This window comes from Chrysoperla carnea, chromosome 2 (genome assembly GCF_905475395.1).
Source record: "Chrysoperla carnea chromosome 2, inChrCarn1.1, whole genome shotgun sequence".
NCBI lineage: Eukaryota > Metazoa > Arthropoda > Insecta > Neuroptera > Chrysopidae > Chrysoperla > Chrysoperla carnea.
In genome coordinates, this window is record NC_058338.1 from 46,335,197 (window position 1) to 46,359,087 (window position 23,891).

Consider the following 23,891-nt stretch of genomic DNA (forward strand, 5'->3'; position numbering starts at 1 on the left):
TTAAAAAAAGAATAGTATACATTGTTAAAAAAATATATGGATAAGTACATTTATTTACAAAATAATTAAATTATTGTGGCTTACTTACTATTTACAAAAATACTAAATTAGCATTCACAAGAATCAGCAAAAGTATATAAACCGAATCTCATTAAACCTAAATTTAAGTAATTTTTTTTACATCATTCTTAAAACTCAATTTTCTGTCTTTAGTCTTTAAATTTTACTAAGATTTTGTTTTTCTCGATCACTTGTGATGCGAACGATTAAATCATACACCTGACACTGGCATGTGAAATCGTTTTTAATTATGAATAATAATAGGTTTGTTAACAATATTTTAATATTTGTGATACTATTTATATGATACTAAAATATTGAAAAAACAAGAGTTAGCGGAAAACTTAAAAATTATTTTGATAATCTAAGAATCGCAAATATTAACAGGTGTGGTATTTGCTTTTCCAAAGGATTCTGCAGCAACTTTATGGAAAATGGATTTTTCCAATGTTTCTGAAACAATAAATAAAAAGTCCCCGCGGCAGGCGTAACGCCCTAAAATTTCAGATTTTTGAGATATGGCGAATCAAGTTTCATACTAGGCTATTATAGATATCTTGCCTGAGGAGTAAAAACACTGGAAAATTTTTAATTTTATTTTTAAAGATCTATCAAAAAATAAACCACAAAATGAGACGAACTGAAAAAAAGTTGCGTGTTTCATTTTATTCACTAATTAAATGAAACAGTGCATATAAAGTTGACTTAAAATATTTATAAATATGTTATACATGGATGTACAATAGTTTTTCTTTTATTTGATAGTCAGCCATGAAAAACACAATCTTATGCATGTATAACATATATGTAATACAAGTTGCTCTTTTTATTATTATTTTATTAATACTGGTTTCAGCAAATCTGCTATACAGCCATTAACCAAAAAAGTACAATTAAACAACAATAAATAATAAATAAATAAACAATTCAGAAAAGAGAGATAAATTCTTAAACAAACAAAATAAAAAAACGAAATAAATAAATAAGTTTTCAGTTTAAAAAAAGAGATTGTATAAAAAACAAAGAATAAAAAAATAAAACATACTTTTCTATTTTACATTTATACCGGGTATTTCTCTATAGCTAGTCTAATGCGTTTTTTAAGTCATAACATAAAACTGTATTATATTTATATACTCAGAAACACAAGTGAAACTAGATACGAAGTTCGTCGTCGGGACCCGTCGAGGTTTTAAACAGAAGAAATAACACGTAAAAAACACAAGCTGGGCCATGGGAGAGTTAACGATAGAGTGGGTTGTGTAAAATTTTTAAAACAAAAGCAAAATAATAGTTTAAGAGGGTGAGGGTGATTGTATTTCAATTTGGAGTTTGGACTTCTTAATGAGGGTGCAAATTGCAGAGAGAATGTCAAACTTATTTAAAGATAGTAGGTGGCGAATGTAGTTTGGACCAAAAATGCCCATACCGATGCCTATTTATTAATTTTTAAGTGAACTTATAATTGGACCGTTTCATTTAATTAGTAATTTATTGTTATTAATAGAAGTATTTGCGCAACTAATTCATAGTTTACGAATGATATGTGACAGTAAAAACGGAAACACATTCCACCAGATTTTAGTAAAAAATGAGCGGTTTATTTTATTTTTTGACTGTACTAACTATGTATTTTACTCTTTCATCTAATTTCAAGCTTGGTGGTATTCGTTAAAGAGCAGATACTCAGTGTTTTTTTTTGAGCTATCGTAATTAAATCTTCTAAGAGCTTATTTCTAGAAACCGGTAAACTGCTCAAGCTCCCAAAATTAAACAGGTATCTAAAATGAGTATTATTTCAGAAAATTAAGAAGGCTTTCTGTTTGCGAAGTAAAATATTCTAGTTAAAGTAGTTCCATCGAAGAACTACTTTATATCACAGAATTGAGCTAAAGGGAATACTGATACAATATTAAAATTATTTTCTTAATCAACATGTCGAATAACTTCTTTTAAATTAACACTGCTGGTACGTTCGAATTCTGTTTGACATTCATCTTTTTTAACATGTCTTCCAGAATTTCTATTATACTCTCCATCGTCAATGTTATGTGAATCATCTAATGTTTTTAAAAAATTATTTAACTTAAAATTCCTACTCAAGGATGGATTACAGCCTTTGACTGAAATAATTAATAAAATTACCAGTACAATTATAAATAATATAACAATTACAGCAAGCAGTATAATGTTGAAACGTGTAAATGGTTTGCTATGGTATGATGGTGGATCCTGCCAATTACTCCATACATTATTCCAATAAATTGGATCAGCCATTGGATCTTCAGGTATATTTCGTGGTTTTAGAGTACTTTTTCGGTATTCGCTAAGAGCATCCTCTAAGTTACGTAAAATTAATGGTTGTTGTGAAGCTAAATTAATTTGTTCACATGGATCAGCTTTGAGATTAAATAAACATGGAGATTCTGTTGGTTCACAGATCGAGGTTGGATTCATTTCTGATGTATTTAGCTTGGGGCATATAACAGTTGCTTCTTTTCGTAATAATTGAATTGCTTCCTTGGAAAGTAATGATTTTTTTCGGAAAAAGCTGTCATCATCTAAAAATAAAATTGATAAATTTAAATAAAATTTTTATATTAGGTCCCGTTTTAATCCAATCATGCATTTATTTTACCAGACGTTTGTTTTATCGGTATCAATTGTCGTGGCCAGTATGTGGTCATTACCACACTTTTTAAAAAGAGGACGTGTCTATGCAAATTTAACACTCTTATGTTACTAATCGGTTATATTTTTCTTATAGAAAAAGTACACGAAGGTTGTTAAATTTACAGAAAAAATGTCCACTTTTAAAAGAGCTGGGTATTGGATACCCAAGACCAATTTTTTGCCATTGGGGAATTTCAAGGTGAAATAAAATTAATTTAATTTTTTAGCTCTAATCTTTTTCTATATCAGATAGTACAGGAGACTATCTGCAGACGAGTCCATATAACCTTCATTCTGAAACCTATTTCGATCAGTTACTGTTAACCGAAAACTGAATTGATTTCAATTACCCGGTTGATAGTGAGTAAAACGTAACATATTATGTAAGGAGGTACATAAATATACAGAGGGCTCCAAAAGTTTTAGCCAGCATTGCTTTAGTTCCAAGTTGCTTCCTTTGGGAGCTTGACGGTCCTAAAGTTGAAAATTTGAAATAGTTTTTTGTAACTTAACTCCAATCACGAAATGCCTCATTACGAACACTGAGTATAGGTTACATTGTTTTATAAGACAATAAAAGCTAACATAAAAATTACGTTTATCATCAATCCATTATCCAAGGACGTGACCTTTTTATATTTCAAACCCTCCTTATTTCTGAGTCCATCGAAGTAATGGATTGAATTGAAATTCAGTAAGTAGACCTTTTTTTATGAAAAACAGAAATGCTTTTTGATAACTTTTTATGAAAATATAGGTCGAGTAGAGCCTGTAACTCAAAAATTACGCATTTTTAACAACAAAAACACTATGAAAAAAATTGTTAAAAAGTCACAATATTTGAAATATCTTAAAACGATTTTTTTTGGCTCCACCGCACACGTGATCTGTGATGTCAATCCGACAAGCAATGACAATAAAACAGTTTCAACAGTTGTATTAATATATCACTATTATCAACTTTGACGTCAAACCAACCTTCGTGTAACATCGTTGGTTTCCGGATCGTTTTCGCCAATTTGAATTTTAGGTCAAAGGTAAAAAGGTTAGGTAAAAAGGTCTATTGTGTACTACATAAAAGTTACTCTAGGTAATCGTTTATCATTATGGTTTACTGAAAATTTGCGTTTTTGATGTATATTTTAAATTATTTTTTTAGATACGTACCACTAATTTCTTGCAATCTTTCTTTTAATTGCAATGATGTTATAAGTCCAGTTATTGCAACTCCAGCTTTCGAATTTAAGACACTTTCTTCATCATATTTAGCATGACTTGGATCTAAATCAAGTCCTGAATGACCATACCAACCGCTAGGATACCACTCTTTAGGATTTCCACTACCGGAGATATATTTCCAATCACCTTTACGGTATGCTGCATAATCTGTTTCAATATTTACAACAACATCAAAGCGATTGCTAAGAGTTTCTGGATTTTGTAATGCATTCCACATATCTCTTCCGTCTAAATTTGTTAATGTCTCATTTATGCCAGCTGCTGATAGTAAAGTGGGCACCCAATCGCAGATGTGCATTAGTTGATTTGAGATCGCTTGAGTAGTATTTAAAAGAGGACTCCAAATTGCAGCGGCTCCTCGTACCCCACCTTCAAATGGAGAAGCTTTCATCTAAGCAAAAATAAAAAGTTTTTTATTAGTTTATAATTGAACATTTCGTTATCATTTTTGTAAGTCATTGTTATTCTCATTAGCTAACTTTGAATTGTCGGTTCATTAGTCAAATATATCATTTTTTTAACCCACGAACTAAAAAAAGGGGTGTTATAATATGACCGCTATGTGTGTGTGTCTGTTTGTCTGTCTGTGGTATCGTAGCACCTAGACGGATGAACCGATTTTTTTGTTTTGTTTGAAAGGCAATTAAATGGAAAGTGTTCATAGCTATGTTTCAAACGCAAGTTTAGGATTCCGCACTCGAAAAAACCAAAAAATTGGCGATGATTTTCAAAATCGACTCAGTTTGGAAAAGGCTTTAATGAAAAAAGATTCTTATTGCTAAGGGTGTTTTTTTAAGAATGTAAAGTTTCCTTACCCCACGTAAAGGATAATTTGATCCATGGTTGGCATGTATACCAAATGTTGGCGCACCATTATCAGCTAAAAACATAACAATTGAATCTTCCAACATGTGTTTTGCACGTAGAGCTGCAACAACTTCACCTACACTTTTATCCAGCAAAGAAACCATGGCTAAAAATTAAAGAGAAGCATAAATAAAGTAAAAATTTTCGCGTCCAGTTATTAATTTTTGTATTTTTATTAAACAACGTATATTAATATATTATTTTGTATATTTAACTGCTTACCTGCATACACACGTCTTTCTGGATCTTCTATGTGACTAAATTTTGCAATTTCTTCATCTGGTGCTTGCAGTGGATTATTTCTATTACCAGTATGTGCAGCCAAATGTGATAAATACATAAACATTGGTTTTTCTGGATTATGATTGTTGATTAAATATACAGCTTCGTCAGTAAATAGATCTGTGGAATACTTTCCAACTGTATCATAAGCAACATCCATATTTCTACGCATATCTAAGCCTTTTATTGATCCATTAAGCTGAAAAATATACATAACTTATACATTTTGATAAAAATAATGTAACAAAACAAAAACAAAAAGCATCTATGGATTATTTCTTTTTGATTTCTACAATTGAATGAACTAGTCTCTTCGAGTAATTTTCTTGAGTCTCAACATTTTTTCCAAAAACGCTTTGTTCAACTCTTTTTGAAAGAAAAATAAATTCAAAAGGCAAGTAAGAAATTTTTTAGTGATATGATATAAATTTTTTATTTGTTAAAGGGGTTATGCAAGGGAAAAAAAAACTTTTTTCAAACCCAGCCACTGCCTATTTTATTAATATCTTTTGTATTTCTTATGGCTCTTAAAACTGAAGATTCTAGAATAATACTAACCGTAACATATACATTATGATCGAAGTAATCTTGCAAACCATTCCAATAACCAAAGTGTGAATCAAAACCACGGAATGTTGGTGTATATTCATGTTGGAAGAATCCTAAATGCCATTTTCCAATAGCATGGGTTGCATAACCGGCTTCACGTAAATATTCTGGTAATAATTTTTCATCCAAAGGAAGTCCCCATGGCTCATTTTCCAAAATCACGTCATGTTGCATTCCTGTTAAAAATTGAAATCTTGTAAAATTTTATTAAGTTTAAAAAAAATTTTATTGTAGTAAGTTGATTTTTTTGTCTTTAATTTTTATAGATGTAATATCTTAATATATATATTTCTTGTGTGCGTGTGTATGTAATTGAACTCCTCCTAGACGGCTGGACCGATTTTGATGAAATTTTTTGTGTGTGTTCGTGGAGATTCGAGAATGGTTTAAATTTACAATTTGGTCCAGTACAACTGTTTTTGAGGGCTCCGTACCAAAAAAATGAAATTTCATTAAATGGTGGGAGCGCATATAAATCATATCACATTATGTATACTATGTGTACTATGTATTTTTAATAGTATTCAGGTATTGTCAATAGGCATTTATTAGAGCCATATGCGAGCGCAGCGAGCTCTACTATCAAAGGTCAGGCCAAAGGTCGAAGGTCAGGCCACTCCAATAAATAGGAGTTAAATTGGGGTTTAGCGGGATGGGTTTAGCGGACAGGCTAAACGTAGTATAGGTATTCATGAATTGGAGTTACGTTTTTACGGGACCACGTCCGTCGGGGCCGCTAGTATATGTATAAAACATAAAGTACTTTGATAGTTACGACATATTCATGTTATGTTTTTAGATTTTAGAACACCAAAAAAAGTTAATCTTAAGTAGATACATCTTTAGAAATAGGTACAGGGTATGGTGTAGTACCTCGGATATATTTTAAATTACTCTATAGTGTATAGAGTATTGTACAAGATGAACCATTTTAATCTATTATGGCTTATAGCTCGTTTTGTAATTAACTAACCCAAGAAATATCTTAAACAAAAGTTACAGAGTTTGATGGGGGGATATCATGTTCTGACATTTTTTATCATGTTCTGACAAATTATTTTTTGTTTGGGTAACTACAAAACGGGTAATTAGTCATAATTAATTAAAATTGTCTACCCTGTATATAAGCAATAACTAATCCATGTTCATTTGTTATAAGTAAAATAGAAACAAAATGTTTGAGTGTTTGAAAGTAAAAAATTTGTTGTTCATTTATATGTTGGCTATTTTATTTTGTCATTTAAATCACATTCCATCTAAATCACTCCTTATTGGTGGATATTTTGTTATATCATATTTCAGTTTTAAACATAACGTAAAATTTCCAGGAAGTTAAGCTTGAACAGATATACCGTTATGTACCATTGATCTAACAATTTGACGCATGATTGATACATGATAAACAGTTCCTACTAACTTTTAAAATTATTATCTCCGTTATTGGGAAATCACTAATGACGTCAAGTAGTCAATAAGGCAATAACAAGCAGGCTTACATCTTAAAAACTAGTGATCCATGGAATGACTGAAACATTTAAAGATTGGGCTATTTTGTATTAGATAGTTTCATACATTTTAACAGTATTTTTAAATTACTATGGTTTTAATATCCTTCTATTTATCCAACGACTACTGTTATCGTATTTCTATTCTAAGTTACCTGTACATGTAAGGTAGAATAATCTCCTCAATAGGTTACATTTATGGATAAGAATAGTGCAAGTGAAAAAAAAGACTCAATTGGTTTGCATCAATAAAATTACCAGTTGAAGCTAAAATGGAACGCAAAATAAAGCCCATATCTGTAAGAGAAACTTTTGGAGTTTCCAATGTTTCAATCACATAATATATTATATGATGACCTCTTGAGTAAACTGTAAATACTACATATTGAAAAATTATACAATATAGTGTGATCCATGGTATAATATGATATTGTACCATGGCTCACATTGGTTGTCATGTCTCATACGTTTTTGTCGATGGCTGCTTAGTATTTATTCAAAAATATATACTTTATGTATGAATAATAGCATCTAATACTATTAACATTAATTATTTCCATTATTATATTTAAAAAATACCTTAAAAAAACAGAGCACATTTTGGACTCTGGTATTACACTCTCCCTTATTATATAATGATGAATGACATCGCAAATTACATTTAAGAAAAAAATGCTTTTATGTGTAATTTCAATAATAAAAAGTTTTGCGAGAAAAAATATGAGCATAATTATGTAAACCCAAATTTATAGTTTATTATCTTTTATATCAAGTAAAGATTTGCTGGATAGGCGAAAATCTTGGAAATTTTAAACCATTTAAGTAAAAAAAATAGATTTGATTCAGTTCTAAGTGGTTAGATTTTAACATCGTGATCAAATTAAGTCTCAACGGGCACTATGATCTATGTGAATTTCTTTGAGTTATGAGCCTTGGAATGTCAATAAATAATATTAAAAAAAAAAAAAATTATGCACGCATACCCTCAGATTAAAACACTCAAGCTCACAATTTAACACACAAAATTTTTTTGAAAAATGTTTTTGAAAAAAAAAAATGTTTCTGTGCTGTGGGCATTTTATCTCCCCCTATTTGACTTCTTCATTCCACTTTCCTTCTATTCATTCACTTTTCCTCACACAAGAGTCCTATGATAAAAATTTTTTTTATGTGAAAATAAAAAAAAGCTACAGACCTAGTTGCCTAATTGGTAAATGTGGCACTAAAATGTGCTATTGTTAATAGTACATGAAGTGTGTGTGAATTGTAATAATTATGTCTGCCACATATGTGGCCGCATTTTATTAAGTTGAAAACCCTATTAATCCAGATAAAATTGACTTAAAAAGATTAAAGAATAAAAAAAAAAGAAAAAAAATCTGTAAAAAATAATAATAAGGTATCTAATTAATCATTTTATCCCACAGCCTATAATTAACATTCAATTAAATGTATATTTATTAATTCCAGTTTTAAATAAATAGTAAAATATTCATTTCACGTAGGCGATGTTGGCGAATTGATATGAAAATATCAGTAAATGAGAGGAAATTAATAAAAAATTTTGAGAATAAAAAATTTTTTTTTATACGGAAAACAATATCCGAATTCATGAGGAAAATATGGCGAATATGACCAAAACTGGTGTTTTTTTTTTTTATGTTTTGATTATTTAGCATATAATTTAAAGAAATGTTTATTTCCCAGGTTAATCTTTTGGATTACCAAAAATCCTAATAAAAATAATTCTATCAAAAATTTAAAGAAAAAAAAAATTGGTTTTTTGAAAAAGTGTACAAAATAAATTTCAAAAATATAATGTAAAACTTTTTTTTCCGGCTAGAAAGGAAGATATTCATTTTTTTCGTATTCGTGGAAAAACAGAAATAATCTAATTCACCACGAAATACAATCTTCCAAGCTTAAACTTTAAGAATCTGAAGTCAAAATATTCAAATTAATTAGGTAATGATAGAAAGTTATTCCAATTTTAAAAGTGTGCGTGACTTTTGCGTCACCCTGTATTATAACTCTCTATATAAATACGTAAGGTATATTCTTCTTAAATTACTTACGAAAATATTGAAATAATTCGTGAGTAACGACATAATTGAAAGAGAAATTGTATGAACAGAAATTAATAGAAAAATTGATATAAACATCCATAGTTCATTTACCTCTTTTATTGTAAAAATTGAGTGACTATACACATTTGTATATTATTGTTAAGATTCCGTAGATTACGATTTATTATTAGGTATTATTATGTTATTATTAGGTAGGTAATTACATATTTAACTTGGAATAACAAATAGACTAAGAGCTAGCGCCAGCTAATCATAACTTAAGTCGTGAAGGTTTTAACTTTGAGTGCCTATATTCTCAGTACTTAATTAAAATATTACAAGTTACAAACAAGGATTACACCTGACAAATCTGATCCTTAGAAAAAATTGATGAAAGATTGACACTGAAGGTGTCCAATACCAGGATTCAGACAACAATTTTAAAGCGGTATTTAAAAAGCTAGACCCTTGGAAAAAGTCTCATTTATAACCTCACATATGGTTATAAATGAGAGACAGGGACTGCTGAACATAAGCCAAAGTAAAGAGTTTTTCAAAATTATCACCAAATTTTAATGTTACGCTATTTGTGTAGCAAAGTTTTGACAGCGAAAAAAACAAAGACAGCGTTACAGCTGACAGTTTAGGATTTTTTTAGGAAGTGAACTACCTAAAAAAAAATGCGTTTTCAATGTTCAGCATGGTTTTACTGATAATGGAGATATGTTATCTACATCATCCAATTTTCATGCAAATTTGGTTGGAATAATAATTTATCTTCACCAAATGTGAAAATATAAATTAAATAAAAAAAATTAAATAATCTAGATCATAATCGACCACTCAAATCATGTAATTTACACCGTACGAAACCATCCACACCTTGGTGAAGTAAATATAAAGCTGTATAAACGAAATTAAGCCGCACTTATGCGAAATAGGCAAAGAAAAGTTCGAAGAGAAAGTTCATACATACCAGCAAAAAACTTAAGGTGTAAATTTTAACAAATATGGTAATTATCCAAGTAATTAATTTGGCCTATCATTTTATGATAGGCCAAATATTAATGAAGGCTATGCCTGTTGTAACATAACAACATATTTTATACGATTTTTGTATGTTAAATTCTATACTTCGAAGCCCTTTTTATTATTTCCGGGTTTTAGGATTTTTTTCCAGATCAAGATTTACCCAACAGTTATAATTTCAAAAATTTTGTCTTCAAGACTTTGATTGCTTAAGTTTCAGTCTTTATACTTTAACGTTTGTCCGATGTGCTGGTTTTCACTTGCGGGAGTGTGTTGGACCCTGGGTCTGGCTCTTTAAATACTATTAAGAAATGGTTGTCTGAGTATGACGCGAATGAGCCCAAATATTAGTTGCGTACCTTTTTGCAAGCTTTATAACAGCTTTTCATTCGTATCTTAAGTGCTGGGAATAAAAATGCAAAGTTCTAATTTTTATATTTTAACAAATATCTGAGAGGTGCTAGCTCCTAGTTTAAAGTGATTACATCAAAGTTTCATAATGGTCATTTAAGTAAAATGTAAGCTCTAATAGTATGATCGACCACCAAATTTTTATTTATTTATTAATTTCTGGCCCCAGAAAAGGAGTTAAAATCATTTTTGAAAAAGTGTTGCTGAAAGGAGGGATAATTAAAATAATTGTCTGACCGCGTGGTTAATGGGTTAATTTAGTGTTCGATAATATCAAATCACGCTACTGAACCTTCGGAACTATGTTTCATTGCAATACAAAACCTTTATATAATTATGATCTTGTCTTGATTAATAAACGAATTAAAATTCTAGAAAAAAAAAGTTTTTCGTATATTTAGTATGAGATTATATAATAATAGTACCTACAATATAGTCAAATAGAAATTTATTGAAAGAAAGTGAAATGATATGTGATTTATGTATACTTTTGCTACGTAATGAGTTAATGACTCATCATTATTTATTATCATTGTCAATTATGGATGTTTTCTCACCTTTCACGACCAATCAATCAATTGCACAATACTTAATAGTTAAATAATTCACACTCATTTTAGTTTTCATATTTAAAATCATAGACAAAAGATTGAGTTATTAAAAGAAAGTATTAAAAACAACGTTCTTATTAGGCTCATAAAGAGACCATTCGATTTTCCCATATTAATTTGGAATTTTAAAGAGGATTACAAAAAGTATTAACAGATTAATATATTAACAGAAGATATCACAGATAAGTATTCGAATTCTGGACGTTTCCGAAGACAAAAATCCTTTTCAAACAAAACAATCTTTTGAAGACTATTTAATTATTTCGAAGCTCATAAAAAAACCTGAATATTTAAAGATCAATTTTTATGAGTGAAAATTATGTGTAAAATCAATTGAATTATGCATACCAGTATGAATAGGATATTTTCCAGTGAGGAAAGCTGATCTGGATGGTGTACAAAGGGCTTGGACATAATGATTATTTAAAATAATTCCATTAAATGCTAGCGCGTCAATATTTGGTGTTGGAATTTGATTACTGCCATGGAAACTGATATCATTCCAACCCTGGAACAAATAAAAAATAATAATTAAATTTTCATTTTAATATCTTGCGTATTGCTAGTCTACACTCCAATAATGTTTTGCTTTATTTATTGTTTTATATAGAAATAACGATTCTCAATATAAATGTGAATGAAAATTATCTGAATGTCGTCCAGATTATTCCCACACACTTTTCGGGTTAAATACCGGTCTATTAAATTGATAGTACAGTTAATGATGTTAAAAATAAAGGAAAATGAAAAAAACCGCTTGAATTTTACTAAAACCTCATGGGATTTGTTTCTTAGGTGTCAAATGTCATTAGTAAGGCATGAGTTAGTGGTGCAAATATTTCTATTTTTTAATAAACAATAAATCGGCAATTCAATTAAACGGTTAATGTTAAAGTTGACTTACGAAATTAATAAATAAGCAACTTGAATTACGTATACTTTATACATGTATAATAATAGTGTTCGATTATTTAACAAACACTTAACATTTACGTCATACAAGTTGCCAGAAATATTTTCATCACTAACTTATGTCTTACCTACTAATGATATTTGACATCTAAGAAACACATTCCATGGGGTTTTAGCAAAATGCGAGCGGTTTCTTGCATTTTTCTTTATTAGCCATTTTTTGTAAGAATATTTACTGTACGATTTATGCATGGTGAATTTAAAAAAAATTAATTTTGTTTATAAAAATTGCGGATAATAATAGATTATGATTTATTGTAATTTTATCAATAACTATTTATTATTAATTAGTACATTAATTAACATGTATACTTCTAATGTATACTATGACAACTATAATTATTTATTGTTAAGTAATTAAATCACGTGTCATGTGTGTGTGGATAAATAATTAATAATTATTGAATTATATTTTATATTTTATTTTTAACTAAATAAATTAAATTAATATTGTTAGTCATAGTCATACTGTCATGGGAATTCTAATAAATAATATTCCTAACGAACACTAAAGAAAAATGATGAGATCCTAATTTGTAAGATAAAATACTCCAATTACTTTAAAAGAATTAGACTGAGAGACATTGATACAAAATGTCCAATCATTCGTCACAGTATATTGTAAGAAATGCATAGCGCTTACTCCAATGCTGGTATGATATAGACATAAATATTATAGTATCTCTGTTAGCATATAAGTAATATTAGAGTATTAAATAGAGCGATCCACCAGAAGTATTGCATTAGCGCAGTTAATGAATGTTTATAAAACTAAGTTTTTTGATAATGAACCGATTTTTATCATTTACCGATTTTTATTTTGTTTATTATAGTAATAGTTGAAAAAGTTCCTTAAATTAGTTTGTGATCCTTCCCTTCTTTCTTTTTCGGGCATTTGACTTTTATGCCCTAGAGTTCCCGAAATGTTTTGAAAATAATAAATGAGGATGAAAATACCAATCTGGAGGCTTTTTGGGCCGTTGAATTCTTAAAAAGTGAAAATTCAATTTTAACTATTAAATGTTAACAGATATAGGTATTTCCGGAATATACCTATTAAGAACTGCAATTTGACATCAGAATAATTGTGTTTTTTTATAATTTACGCCTGGGCCGAAAAGAAGAGGTCGAAAGCCAAGAAGAGGTCGAGATATCAAAAGCCAAATTTACTGTGTAATTCGGCTGAAAAAGTCCGTACATTATAAAATGTAAGATAAGATGTTAAAACCGTTGTGTAATTAAATATTAAAGATATATGGGTCGGAGTTTAGCGATCTTTAAAAAAGTCGAAAATAACAATTTTGATTAGACATTCCGTAATTCGACCAAATATCTCGTACAATATTATGTAAAAGCTGTAGGGAGGTGGAGAATAAAAAAAAAAGAAAGTACAAGCTTTTGAATTAGCATTAAATCGTGGTAAATAGATAAAGTAATGATGAAAAGAAAATAATAAACATTTGTGGAATTATTTGTAAAGTTTATAAATTTGAAACTTTGTTCCGTTATTTTTTTTTTTTTTTAAATAAATGAATAAGTAAAATATTCGCATCGTGTCTATTTGTTTTTTCCTAACCTATCCCTATCCCTATATATTATAAAAGTGAAAGTAAGGATGTTTGTTTGTTTTGTTTGTTTGTTTGTTTGTTACGCTTTCACGCAAAAACTAGCGAACGGATTTGAATGAAACTGAACAGCAATATAGCTTATACATCAGAATAACACATGAGCTATAAATTATAAAAATATATTAAAAAAATTAAATTTATTCTGACATTTTACTGCTTCATCTATGATAATCATTTTAAACCATAAATTAAAGATTTCTGTAAAAATTTATAATAATAGTAAATTTCAAACAATTCATGGCCTTCTTTTCTGGTATACTCAATCAATTTGACTATTTTACACTTAAAAAAATTGAAAACTGTGCAAATATTTTAGCTGTGTAAAACAATCCCTTCGAGTTTTATGGAATGGGAACAAGTGAAATCAAGATAGGTGGAAGCTATAAAGCGGTGGTTTTTACTTTTAAGCCTAGAGAAGCGGGTGGGTATCAAGCTAGTATAACAATAAAATTCAACTGTTTTTAAAGTCGTGCAAGAGCCTTCAATAAAAAACTAATATTATAATCACGTTTCCATATTAAATATTTATTTCTAATGACATAGGTGTATTTTATGATAATTTAATGATAAGATTTAAATTTTGCACGTATCGAAGCACATGCTTACTAAACTGGTTTAAATTTTTTTGCCGATAATTTATAACCGTTTTTAGATTCTTGGATATAATAATAAGTAAATGTTATTTTTAGATTTGCAAAAAATATAATTCGATTATTTTCAAGAGCAACTGTTACAATTATTATACATCTACAGTCTCTGAAGGCAGTCTAGCATATAGAATACATTATTTTCAAAATGTCCATACACAGAGGTCAGTTTTTTAGACAACAAATCGGCGTTTTTTGGTTTGTTTTTTTTGGTAAAATTTTACTTATGGAAAAAATCATATTATACAAGTATTAAAGAGTACCTATAACAAAGACTGGATGGTGATAGCTCTAAAATAGGGAATCGGTTCCCACTATATTCTAGTTCCTAAATGTCAAAATTATTCAAAATTAAAAAACAAAAATAATTGCACATATTTCCAACGAGTTGCATAAAGATTTAAGTCGATAGATCAAAATCTCGGAAACCGTTTTGTAAAACCACATTTTAAGGAAAACACGTTTACGTATTTTATGTATATCATCAATATACTTACCTATCATTATTTGATTCCTGCAGGACCATATAATAAGCCATATAATTCATTTTATCCCGAAATAAAAAACAGGGTGTTATAAGTTTGACCGCTAAGTGTGTGTGCCTGTCTGTCTGTGGCATCGTACGGATGAATCGATTTTGATTTTCTTTGTTTCATTTGAAAGGTAATTTAATGGAGGGTGTTCTAAGATATATTTCAAATGCGAGTTTAGGATTCCGTACCCGAAACAAAAAAAATAGGCCATGATCTTCAAAATCGGTTCAGTTTGGAGAATACTCTAAGGAAAAAGGTAAATGAATGGAGAGTGTTCTTAGATATGTTTCAAGTGCGAGTTTAAAATTTATTATTTAAACAAAAATACGAATTTTGCTTTATAATTTTTGGAGTGTATTCTAAACATATTTAATACCTCCTGCGTTACCCGGAATTAAAAGAGATTTTGAGAGTTTTTATCGTTACTGTGTAAATAAGTGAAGCCATCACGAGCTATTACAAAACTCTTTAAAAAACAAGGCTTCTGTATACTATTCCATAAGAACCGTGCATCTTTCCGGGATAAAAATAAGCCTATGTGCTTGCTATTCCAGACTATAATCTACCTGTTGCGATTGAGTAACAAACATCCATCCATCCATTCATCCATCCAAACTTTCACGATTATAATATATATATATATATCAGATTACAAAAATGCAAAAAATCGAGTTTTTGTAAAGTTAAAAAACCTTTTAAGTGAATTACAACAGCAACAAATAATATTTATGCAGGATTTTTATCTTAATTTAACTTGCAGTGGAACAAAGTTACTTATATAAATTAAAATATATTTTTTTTTTTTTGCATTCTGTACTTAAGCATATACATATTAATAAATTTTTACCTGTCATAAGACTATGACCTCCAAAACAAGAACATTTTTAGTCGATAATAAAATAGCCTTTTCAAATAAAAAATCCCCAATTTAGAAATTATTTTCCTTGAGAAGAACAAGTGAAACGGCAATACAAATAAATTAAATTTACCGAAAAAGTTTAAAAAAAAAATTATATAAATGATCTTTAATCTTTAAGAATATGGTAATATTTAAAACAGAAGCCATTCAAAATATGATAATTTTAGAATAGAACTTGAAATGTGGGAATAATAATTGATTTGATTAAAGATACACTTTATATTTAGACTTGTATCATACAACTAAGGTCACCACCGTATGTAAAAAATAAATATACAGGTAATTAAGAAGATATATATGATGACTAAATTATGAAATTGAATTAAAAGTAAGATTAGAATAAAAATTATGTGAAAAATTCTGAAATGTTTTAGCTAAATAAATAATATACAGCGACTTATTTGCACGCAAGTGTTTTAGTTGGCAGTACACTTTTTGATACTGAATTTTTGGGTACAAGTCTGAAAATTTTCAGAAACTATAAAATGAAATTTCATCCGATGTGACCCGCTTTTTTTCAACCGAAATGTGTTATATAAACCTTTTTTCAAAATATATTACAAATTAAAAAAAAAAAAAAAAAAAAAAACAATGGAATAAATTGGTCCTCGAAATATTTTGTCCACATATTTCGAATATGGAGATTCGAATAAAATCACACTCGCTTAAATTCAGGATATAGCTAAGTACGGGTAACTTTCATTTGGAAAATATTGCTTACTTATGGAAAAATCAAAACTGAAAAAATTTGAAAAACCACGTAAGTCTACTCCTATACGATTCGAGCCACAAATTCTTGGAGCCAGAAGGCCACTGGCCAAACTTTGACTTTGATCCAGAAAGTAAGGGTTTTATTCGACCCTCCATAGTTCAAATACATGAGGCTTATATGCCGCATGTCAGATTTCGGATTATTGAACTTTTAGAAAGAAAGTCTATATTCCGAAAAATGAAACCTGCAGGGTAATCGGATCGCAAAGAGGTGGTTCGCCATGATTCAAATATCCGTGTCTCATGCTCATACAACGGATCTCCAATAATTTCCACGTTTCCAAAAAAGTAAAAATTTACTGAAAAATGAGATCTCACGGCCATACTAAGAGTTGGATTGGCCCGATAGTGTATTTATTCGACCTACAATGATAAAAAATACGGAAATGATATTTTAATTGTTGATTTATGTATAATTTCCAATGATTAAGTTAATTAGGCGGCCTTTTTAGAAAAAATAATTCGAACACCCGTTTCCATCGACCAATTAAAAAATCAAGTGACATTTCATTTTATAACTTTAAAAAACTACACGCGAAGTTTCAGAGGTGTAAAGGTATACAGGCGCTTTTCGTCATGCACCAACAGCTTGGGTTCATAACCTATGACGCTATGACCTCATACCTAACCTCATACCTAAAAGTTTCAGCGTACCCTCCTAACTTCGTATTATTGACTATTTCTTCAGATACACCAATATAGTCTAGCCATTTTAGTTTCAACATTCCATGTTTTTTTGCGTATTTTTTATATTTTGTTTCAATTTTCAAATTTTGTATAATTTTGTGTGTATAATAAAATACATAACCTATACAACTTCAACAGGTGATTTGACACCTTGAAGGTCATATAAAAATATACATATTTTTTTATTCTATTTTTTCAGGGGATTTTATAACATTATTAATATTGAAATACTTGTTGTTTTAATTATTATATAACAAGAAATCATTGACATATTATTATTACATACTTATACTTACATGTTTATAGTAATATTATTATAGGGTAAGATGTAGTACCCAGGATAGAATATTCAATTCAATTCAATTTAGTCATTATTTTTTTAAACAATACAATAGAGAAAAAGAAAGGAAGGGGAAGGTATGCAGCTATGGCTGACTTTGTTAGGAACTATCCCGGCATTAGCCTCGTGCAAACCTAATGGCAAACCATAAAAAACAATAGGTAGGATAGCCGGTATCTGATATTAAAAGATCAAATGCCTCTCGAGTATCACTCATAGTTTGATTCGATTATGGATTTCTAATACAAATGGTACTTAGATGAAGTACATACAAAAATTTTAACTTTAATAATAATAAAAAAAAACAAAAATTCATTTCTTTTAAAATGAAACCAATGTACTCATTATTATAAAATTCAACTGAGAAGTCAAATATTCAAGGAATATAAATCCTTACAAATAAAATACGGACAACCGGAAATGGACTAATTAGGTGATTTTATAAACACCTATACCAAAATTTTGTTCGTAGCATCAATATTTTTAAGCGTTACAAACTTGGGACTAAACTTAGTTTACCTTGATAAATATTTTATATATATGGTATAAAAACTACATAGCATGTAGGAAGAATAATTCCATTAACAGAAACTATTTCCATTCTGAAATTTTAGATAATGTCTGTAAACAAAACTTAAACGTAAATTGCAATCAATGGTACCACACTCTTCACTTTTATGATTATGCTTATCTCAACAAAATTATTTAATTATTTTACTATTATTATTTAAATTAAATTATATGTTAAATTATGTGAAAATTAAAAATCATTAAATAATTTAATGAAGAATTTTAAAATTTTTCTGATGTATTTTTGAAATTCACAAAATAATTTACGTGGTTATACTTAATTATATTATATGTTGTATATAATCATCCTCTTTTTATTAAAATAATTCATTGGATTTTTTCAAGGTTTCAGTTGAATTTTGAATGGAAATTTCTCGAATAGAAATAAGTGAAAAAGGATTGTTCACAATTGACTCGAATGTATTTTTTTCTACTTTTTCTTCCCTTGTTCTTGTAGTCACTTAATTACAAGTACATGAAATGGATATGCAATCCTAGACAAGTACTCCCACTCGAAACTATTCTACCAAATGTTATGAAATTTTTTTCGGATCGTATTGCTATTAATAGGCTTCGATTGACATCTCGACGAAGTCGATATAATTTTTTGTTCTGCAACGTACAAAATGATTACGGACGTACATACACACACACTCACATATCTTCTCCAAATTGGTGTTAATGCCTACCCATGAAATGTAAAGATAAGTTGAGTTGCTTCCATTACAATAACTTTCAATTCTGGGAAATCGATTAAACGTGAGCATCTCAAGCTTTTATTTACGTATAGATGCCTCAGAAAACTTTTTTAAAAGGATGAATAGTGGGGTACACTTCAAAAAGAAACATTTTACTATGGAGTACACTTAGCAGTATTCTACGAGTGCTTACATAAAAAAAACTATAAAAATGACAAAATTGTTGGTATTTTTTAATGTTGAAAAAATCGTAAGTAAAATTTGTGACTGAAAGGTCTACTGCTACAGTTCTAGACCGTTTGAGATGGAATCGTTAATTTTTTAACCCCCGACTAAAAAGAGGGAGGGGTATTATAAGTTTAACGTGTCTGTGTATGTGTGTATCTATCTGTGGCATCGTAGCTCCTAAACGGATGAACCAATTTTGATTTTTTTTTTTTAAAGATAATTTTATTGAGATAGTGTACTTACCTGTGTTTTATGTACGAGTTTAGGCTTTTAGTGATTTATTAGAGTTGAGATATATTTGGGTGAAAATACTCCGAAAATTTAACATTAATTTTGTAAATTTTGATATATATGTATTAATTTACTTAAGTACCATTATTTAAACAAAAATTAAAAAGGAATTTCTTTATTTAAATAAAAATTATAAATTGTATATGAAAGATGCCATTTCTTTTAATGTGCGTCACGAAAAAATTGCAAAAACGGAAACTTTTTCTCAATAAATTTACATTCATTTACCTTACTACGTCAAAATAATTTAAAAATGGTATTTACAATTAAAATGCAATGACACTAATAGAAAACTGGTTTTATGTTTATCTTTTTGTGGTTTTAAAATTTTAAATATTAAATAGTTATTAACATATATATCTACGTCATATCAATAAATATCCCGAAATCCCTTAACGGTGTTACAGAAATAACGAATTTTTTTTAAATTTTAAACTAAAGCCGCTAATTCCTTCCTCTTAAGGTGTTTTAAAAATTAATACTTGAACGGAAGGTCTTAAAAAAAAACTATAAAAACTCATATTATTAGCAAAAAAATGTTGATTGTGTAATGAATGAATTAAAGAATCTCAAAAAAACTTAATTTAAAAAAACAAAAAAACCGACTGCGTTAAATAAAAACTGTAAAAAAATACTATAAGTCCAGTAGTTTACATAGCAACTTTAACAGTCGGGACCCATTATTGGAAAGATTTGAGCCGGTCTAGATTTTAATGGGTCCCGACTGTTTAAGTCGCTATGTAAACTACTGGACTTGTTTTTTCTTTTCAGTTTTTATTTTATGCAGTCGGGTTGTTTGTTTTTTTAATTTTACACTTTTTAGTTAATATTTTAAAATACCTATTCAATGATAGCACACTTACTATGGTTCGTCGACTTTCATTTTCAGCGTATGTATGTATGTAGGCTTTATGTAGGTATGTTTTTCCTTTGTATCGCTCTAGACGCCAAACGCGTGAGCCAATTTTAATGATTCTTACGTCGATCGATTTGTATAATTTATATATATTCAATGATACTTCAAGATCGTCGATTTTTTCAATAATCCGAGCACCAGACTGATTGACTGAATTTTCATTGCTGCCGTACCTTCAATGACACCCGCAAGATTAAGAGAAATTGATTGAAGTAAGAATCATCAAGATCGGACCACATGTTTAGCTTCTAGTGTGTAACAAAGGAACACACATACATACATAGAGTGATAAACACATTATCACTCTCTTGCGTGCAGTCGGGTAACACAACAAATTGCATGAATATTGAAAGTTTGAATACGTATAAACATTCATTATGAATAAAAATCGAATTAAAAATAACATTTTTTTTTATTGGATGGAAAATCTCCTTAAAAAGTAACATAATTATGGAAAACTACTATAAGACACACAAAACAAGAGTATTTTAAGAAATTTTTATTATGAATCAATTTTACCAGTAGGTTATTTAATATTTGAATTTTTTTTTACAATTTAATGTTGCCGCAAAACGAGACGAGAAAATAAGGTCTCTGTATTATATCAACATGTAAGCGTTTTCTATCTCCTCGTCTACTTGTTTACAGGTATAGTTTAAGATTTTCTTGGAAAAATATAATAAAAAAGAAAATTTCGAAGTCGTGTAAAAATAATATTTAATCATTGCTGTTTTATTGTGGGTTGTATATAACATAAATAAGTGGATAAAATTGATCCTTCTGAAATGTGATTCAATAGTAAAAATTAAAATATTAATTAAGATTGATCATTTTATACGTTTAGTAAAAATTTTAAGTAAAAAAAAGAACAAGAGCTTCATGACCCTTCTGAAATTTTCCGATTTATGATAAGTACATTTAAGAAAACAAATCTATAGTGAATGCTGGAAAAATCTGTCGTTTATCTCCCGGCTAATTATCGCCTATCTCTCGTATATCTACCGTTTGTTTTTGGAATATTTTGCGAAAATTAGGATTCTAGTTTTTGTCTTGTTTGTCGTTGGTCGTTTTTTTGGTCTCTCGTGGCATCACTAATGAGTTTATTATTATTGTTTCATAGTTTAGTCATGTTAATTTTTTGTGATGGTTGATTAACCAAAGAAACACATACCTATCTATATACCATACTTCATTTCAAGAGACCTTGTACTATCCATAACACTTACAAATTAAATTGCCCTTCAAGTCTAACAGGGGGTTCAAAATAGGCAACAATATAATATACTACTAATCTATATACGATGTCACAAAAATTCTTTTAATGAACGGATATTTTCAATTTCTATATACAATTTTTTATTCTAATTTCATGGTAATATTAAGGGAGTGACAAATTCGTCCAAAATATCATAATATCCGAATGCAATGCCAAAATCATAATATCTCCCCTCCGGGCAGAAAGTGTCCACTTTCTGCACACTGTGCAATATGAAGTTGCCGCTTTCCGCATTGAGAAAATAGTATGCACACCACGGGAGTAAGTAAACAATGTTTCAGATCTGTATCTAGCTGTATCTAGAAAAGGATCTGGCTATAATTATATATAGTCGGGAAGGCGTCATAAAACATTAAAAGGAGCATGACGTGAGCACAAAACTGTGAAAAGAAGAAAACATGAAAATCATTTCGGCAGTTTCAAAGTTATCAACGCTGTTATTTCCATGCAACCATAATGTGTCACAGCACATCGAGGCCGGATACAGCTAGTGTAGAATCAGGATATTTAAAAAAGAAGGCAGAATAATTAGGTATTTTTATTGCATACTAATTATCTGTTATTAGATAGATTTGGAGGAATCGAGTTTCCGGATATTTCTTAAAATATTGACAAACTTATAAGAAACGATAAAAAATTGTGCAATATCCTAACACAAAACTCTTAAAATTATAAATCTTTAATTTTCTAAGTGACCTCAATTGTTCATACTTCTAACTCCACTCTCGTGTGCAATGGACAGTTTTCAAGTCATGCAATGTCCGGATCTATTTGCTTCACTTTAAAAAATTTAAACTATTTGTCCAAATAATGATATAACCGTTTCGGAGAACCGATTCAGCTTCTTAAGATACGAAATAATTAACATCTATGTAAAATGAAATATTAAAGTTTTAAATACATAATAGGTAAAAAATATGCATATTTTCATTATCAAGTAAATTAAGTTTAAAAATAAATTATTATTGCAATTTTAGCCTTGAAACTATAAACAAAGAATTTTGTAAAAAATAGAACTGACTTCAAAAAAATGCAAAAAATGAAAAAATTATTTTAAAGTTTGAAATTCAATCAATCCCTGTGAGCAATCCCTATAATCCTTGTAAGCAACTACGTTTTTGACGCCAATAGATCTATTTTTGACAAAAGCTGTGGTAGGTGTAGACTTCAAAACGTAATTTTCACAAGGAAAGTCTTAGAATAATTTGCTTTAAAAATTATTTTTTAATTTTTGGTGCATTTTTTGGAAGTTTCTTCTACTATGAAATATATTTTTTTGTGGTTTTAGGGCGTCTTCTTTCGTACATTTTCATGACCAAAATCATCTAAATAACTTTTCCAAAAATTTTTACTCTGAATTTTTTTTATCAACCGTATAAGTGAAATTTTTTCTTTAAATTTAAACATGACTATTCTTGTGAAGCACTAAAGTCGCTGAAAATTAGTAATTTAAAAAAATTAATCCATTAATTTTCAACCTCTCCCTCTTAAGGGTGAAATTTTTTGTTAGAATTTATATGTGACCACTTCGAAAGAATACTCTATCCAATAGAAAAGGAATCATTTATTTCGGGGAACAGACACACAGAATTCAATCGAATGGAAAACGCCATGGTTATTTTATCGGTTATAAATAGTTTTAAATTTCAAGCGCTGTGGTAAAATAATTAAAGTGCATCATTACTTACTAAATCGTCCGCTAATATAACAATAATATGTGGACGCTTAGTTGCTGCTAATACTCCAATTCCACTACTGATTCCAATACAAACACATAAAATCAATTGCTTCAAACTAATCATTATTATTATATTCATAAATTAATAAATAATTAAGAACATAGATTAATAAACGTCATAAAATTTTAATTATTATTAACAATTGTCGAGATGCACTTGACTTAAATACAAAAACTGAACACACAAAAAATCTACTTCAAAAATATAATGAAAAATAAAAATTTCTTTTTTAAATACACAAAAAATAAATATTTAACTATTTGTGTATATATGTCCCTTAATCCCTTTATGGGGTACTTTTAGCTTAGCTGAGCCTAGCTAATA

At 28.9% G+C, this 23,891-nt stretch overlaps 1 protein-coding gene across 1 annotated transcript; it reads right to left on the bottom strand.

Moving 5' to 3' along the window:
- Nucleotides 1–1,102: 1,102 nt before the first annotated feature.
- Nucleotides 1,103–23,671, bottom strand: LOC123294009 (arylsulfatase B-like). Its single transcript, XM_044875064.1, has 7 exons — nt 23,517–23,671; nt 11,701–11,860; nt 5,680–5,906; nt 5,062–5,320; nt 4,788–4,945; nt 3,901–4,363; nt 1,103–2,621 (listed from the first exon to the last, which is right to left on the bottom strand). The coding sequence occupies exons 1-7, from the start codon at nt 23,643–23,645 to the stop codon at nt 1,987–1,989; spliced, it is 2,031 nt and encodes a 676-aa protein (XP_044730999.1). The 5' UTR covers nt 23,646–23,671; the 3' UTR covers nt 1,103–1,986.
- Nucleotides 23,672–23,891: the final 220 nt, after the last annotated feature.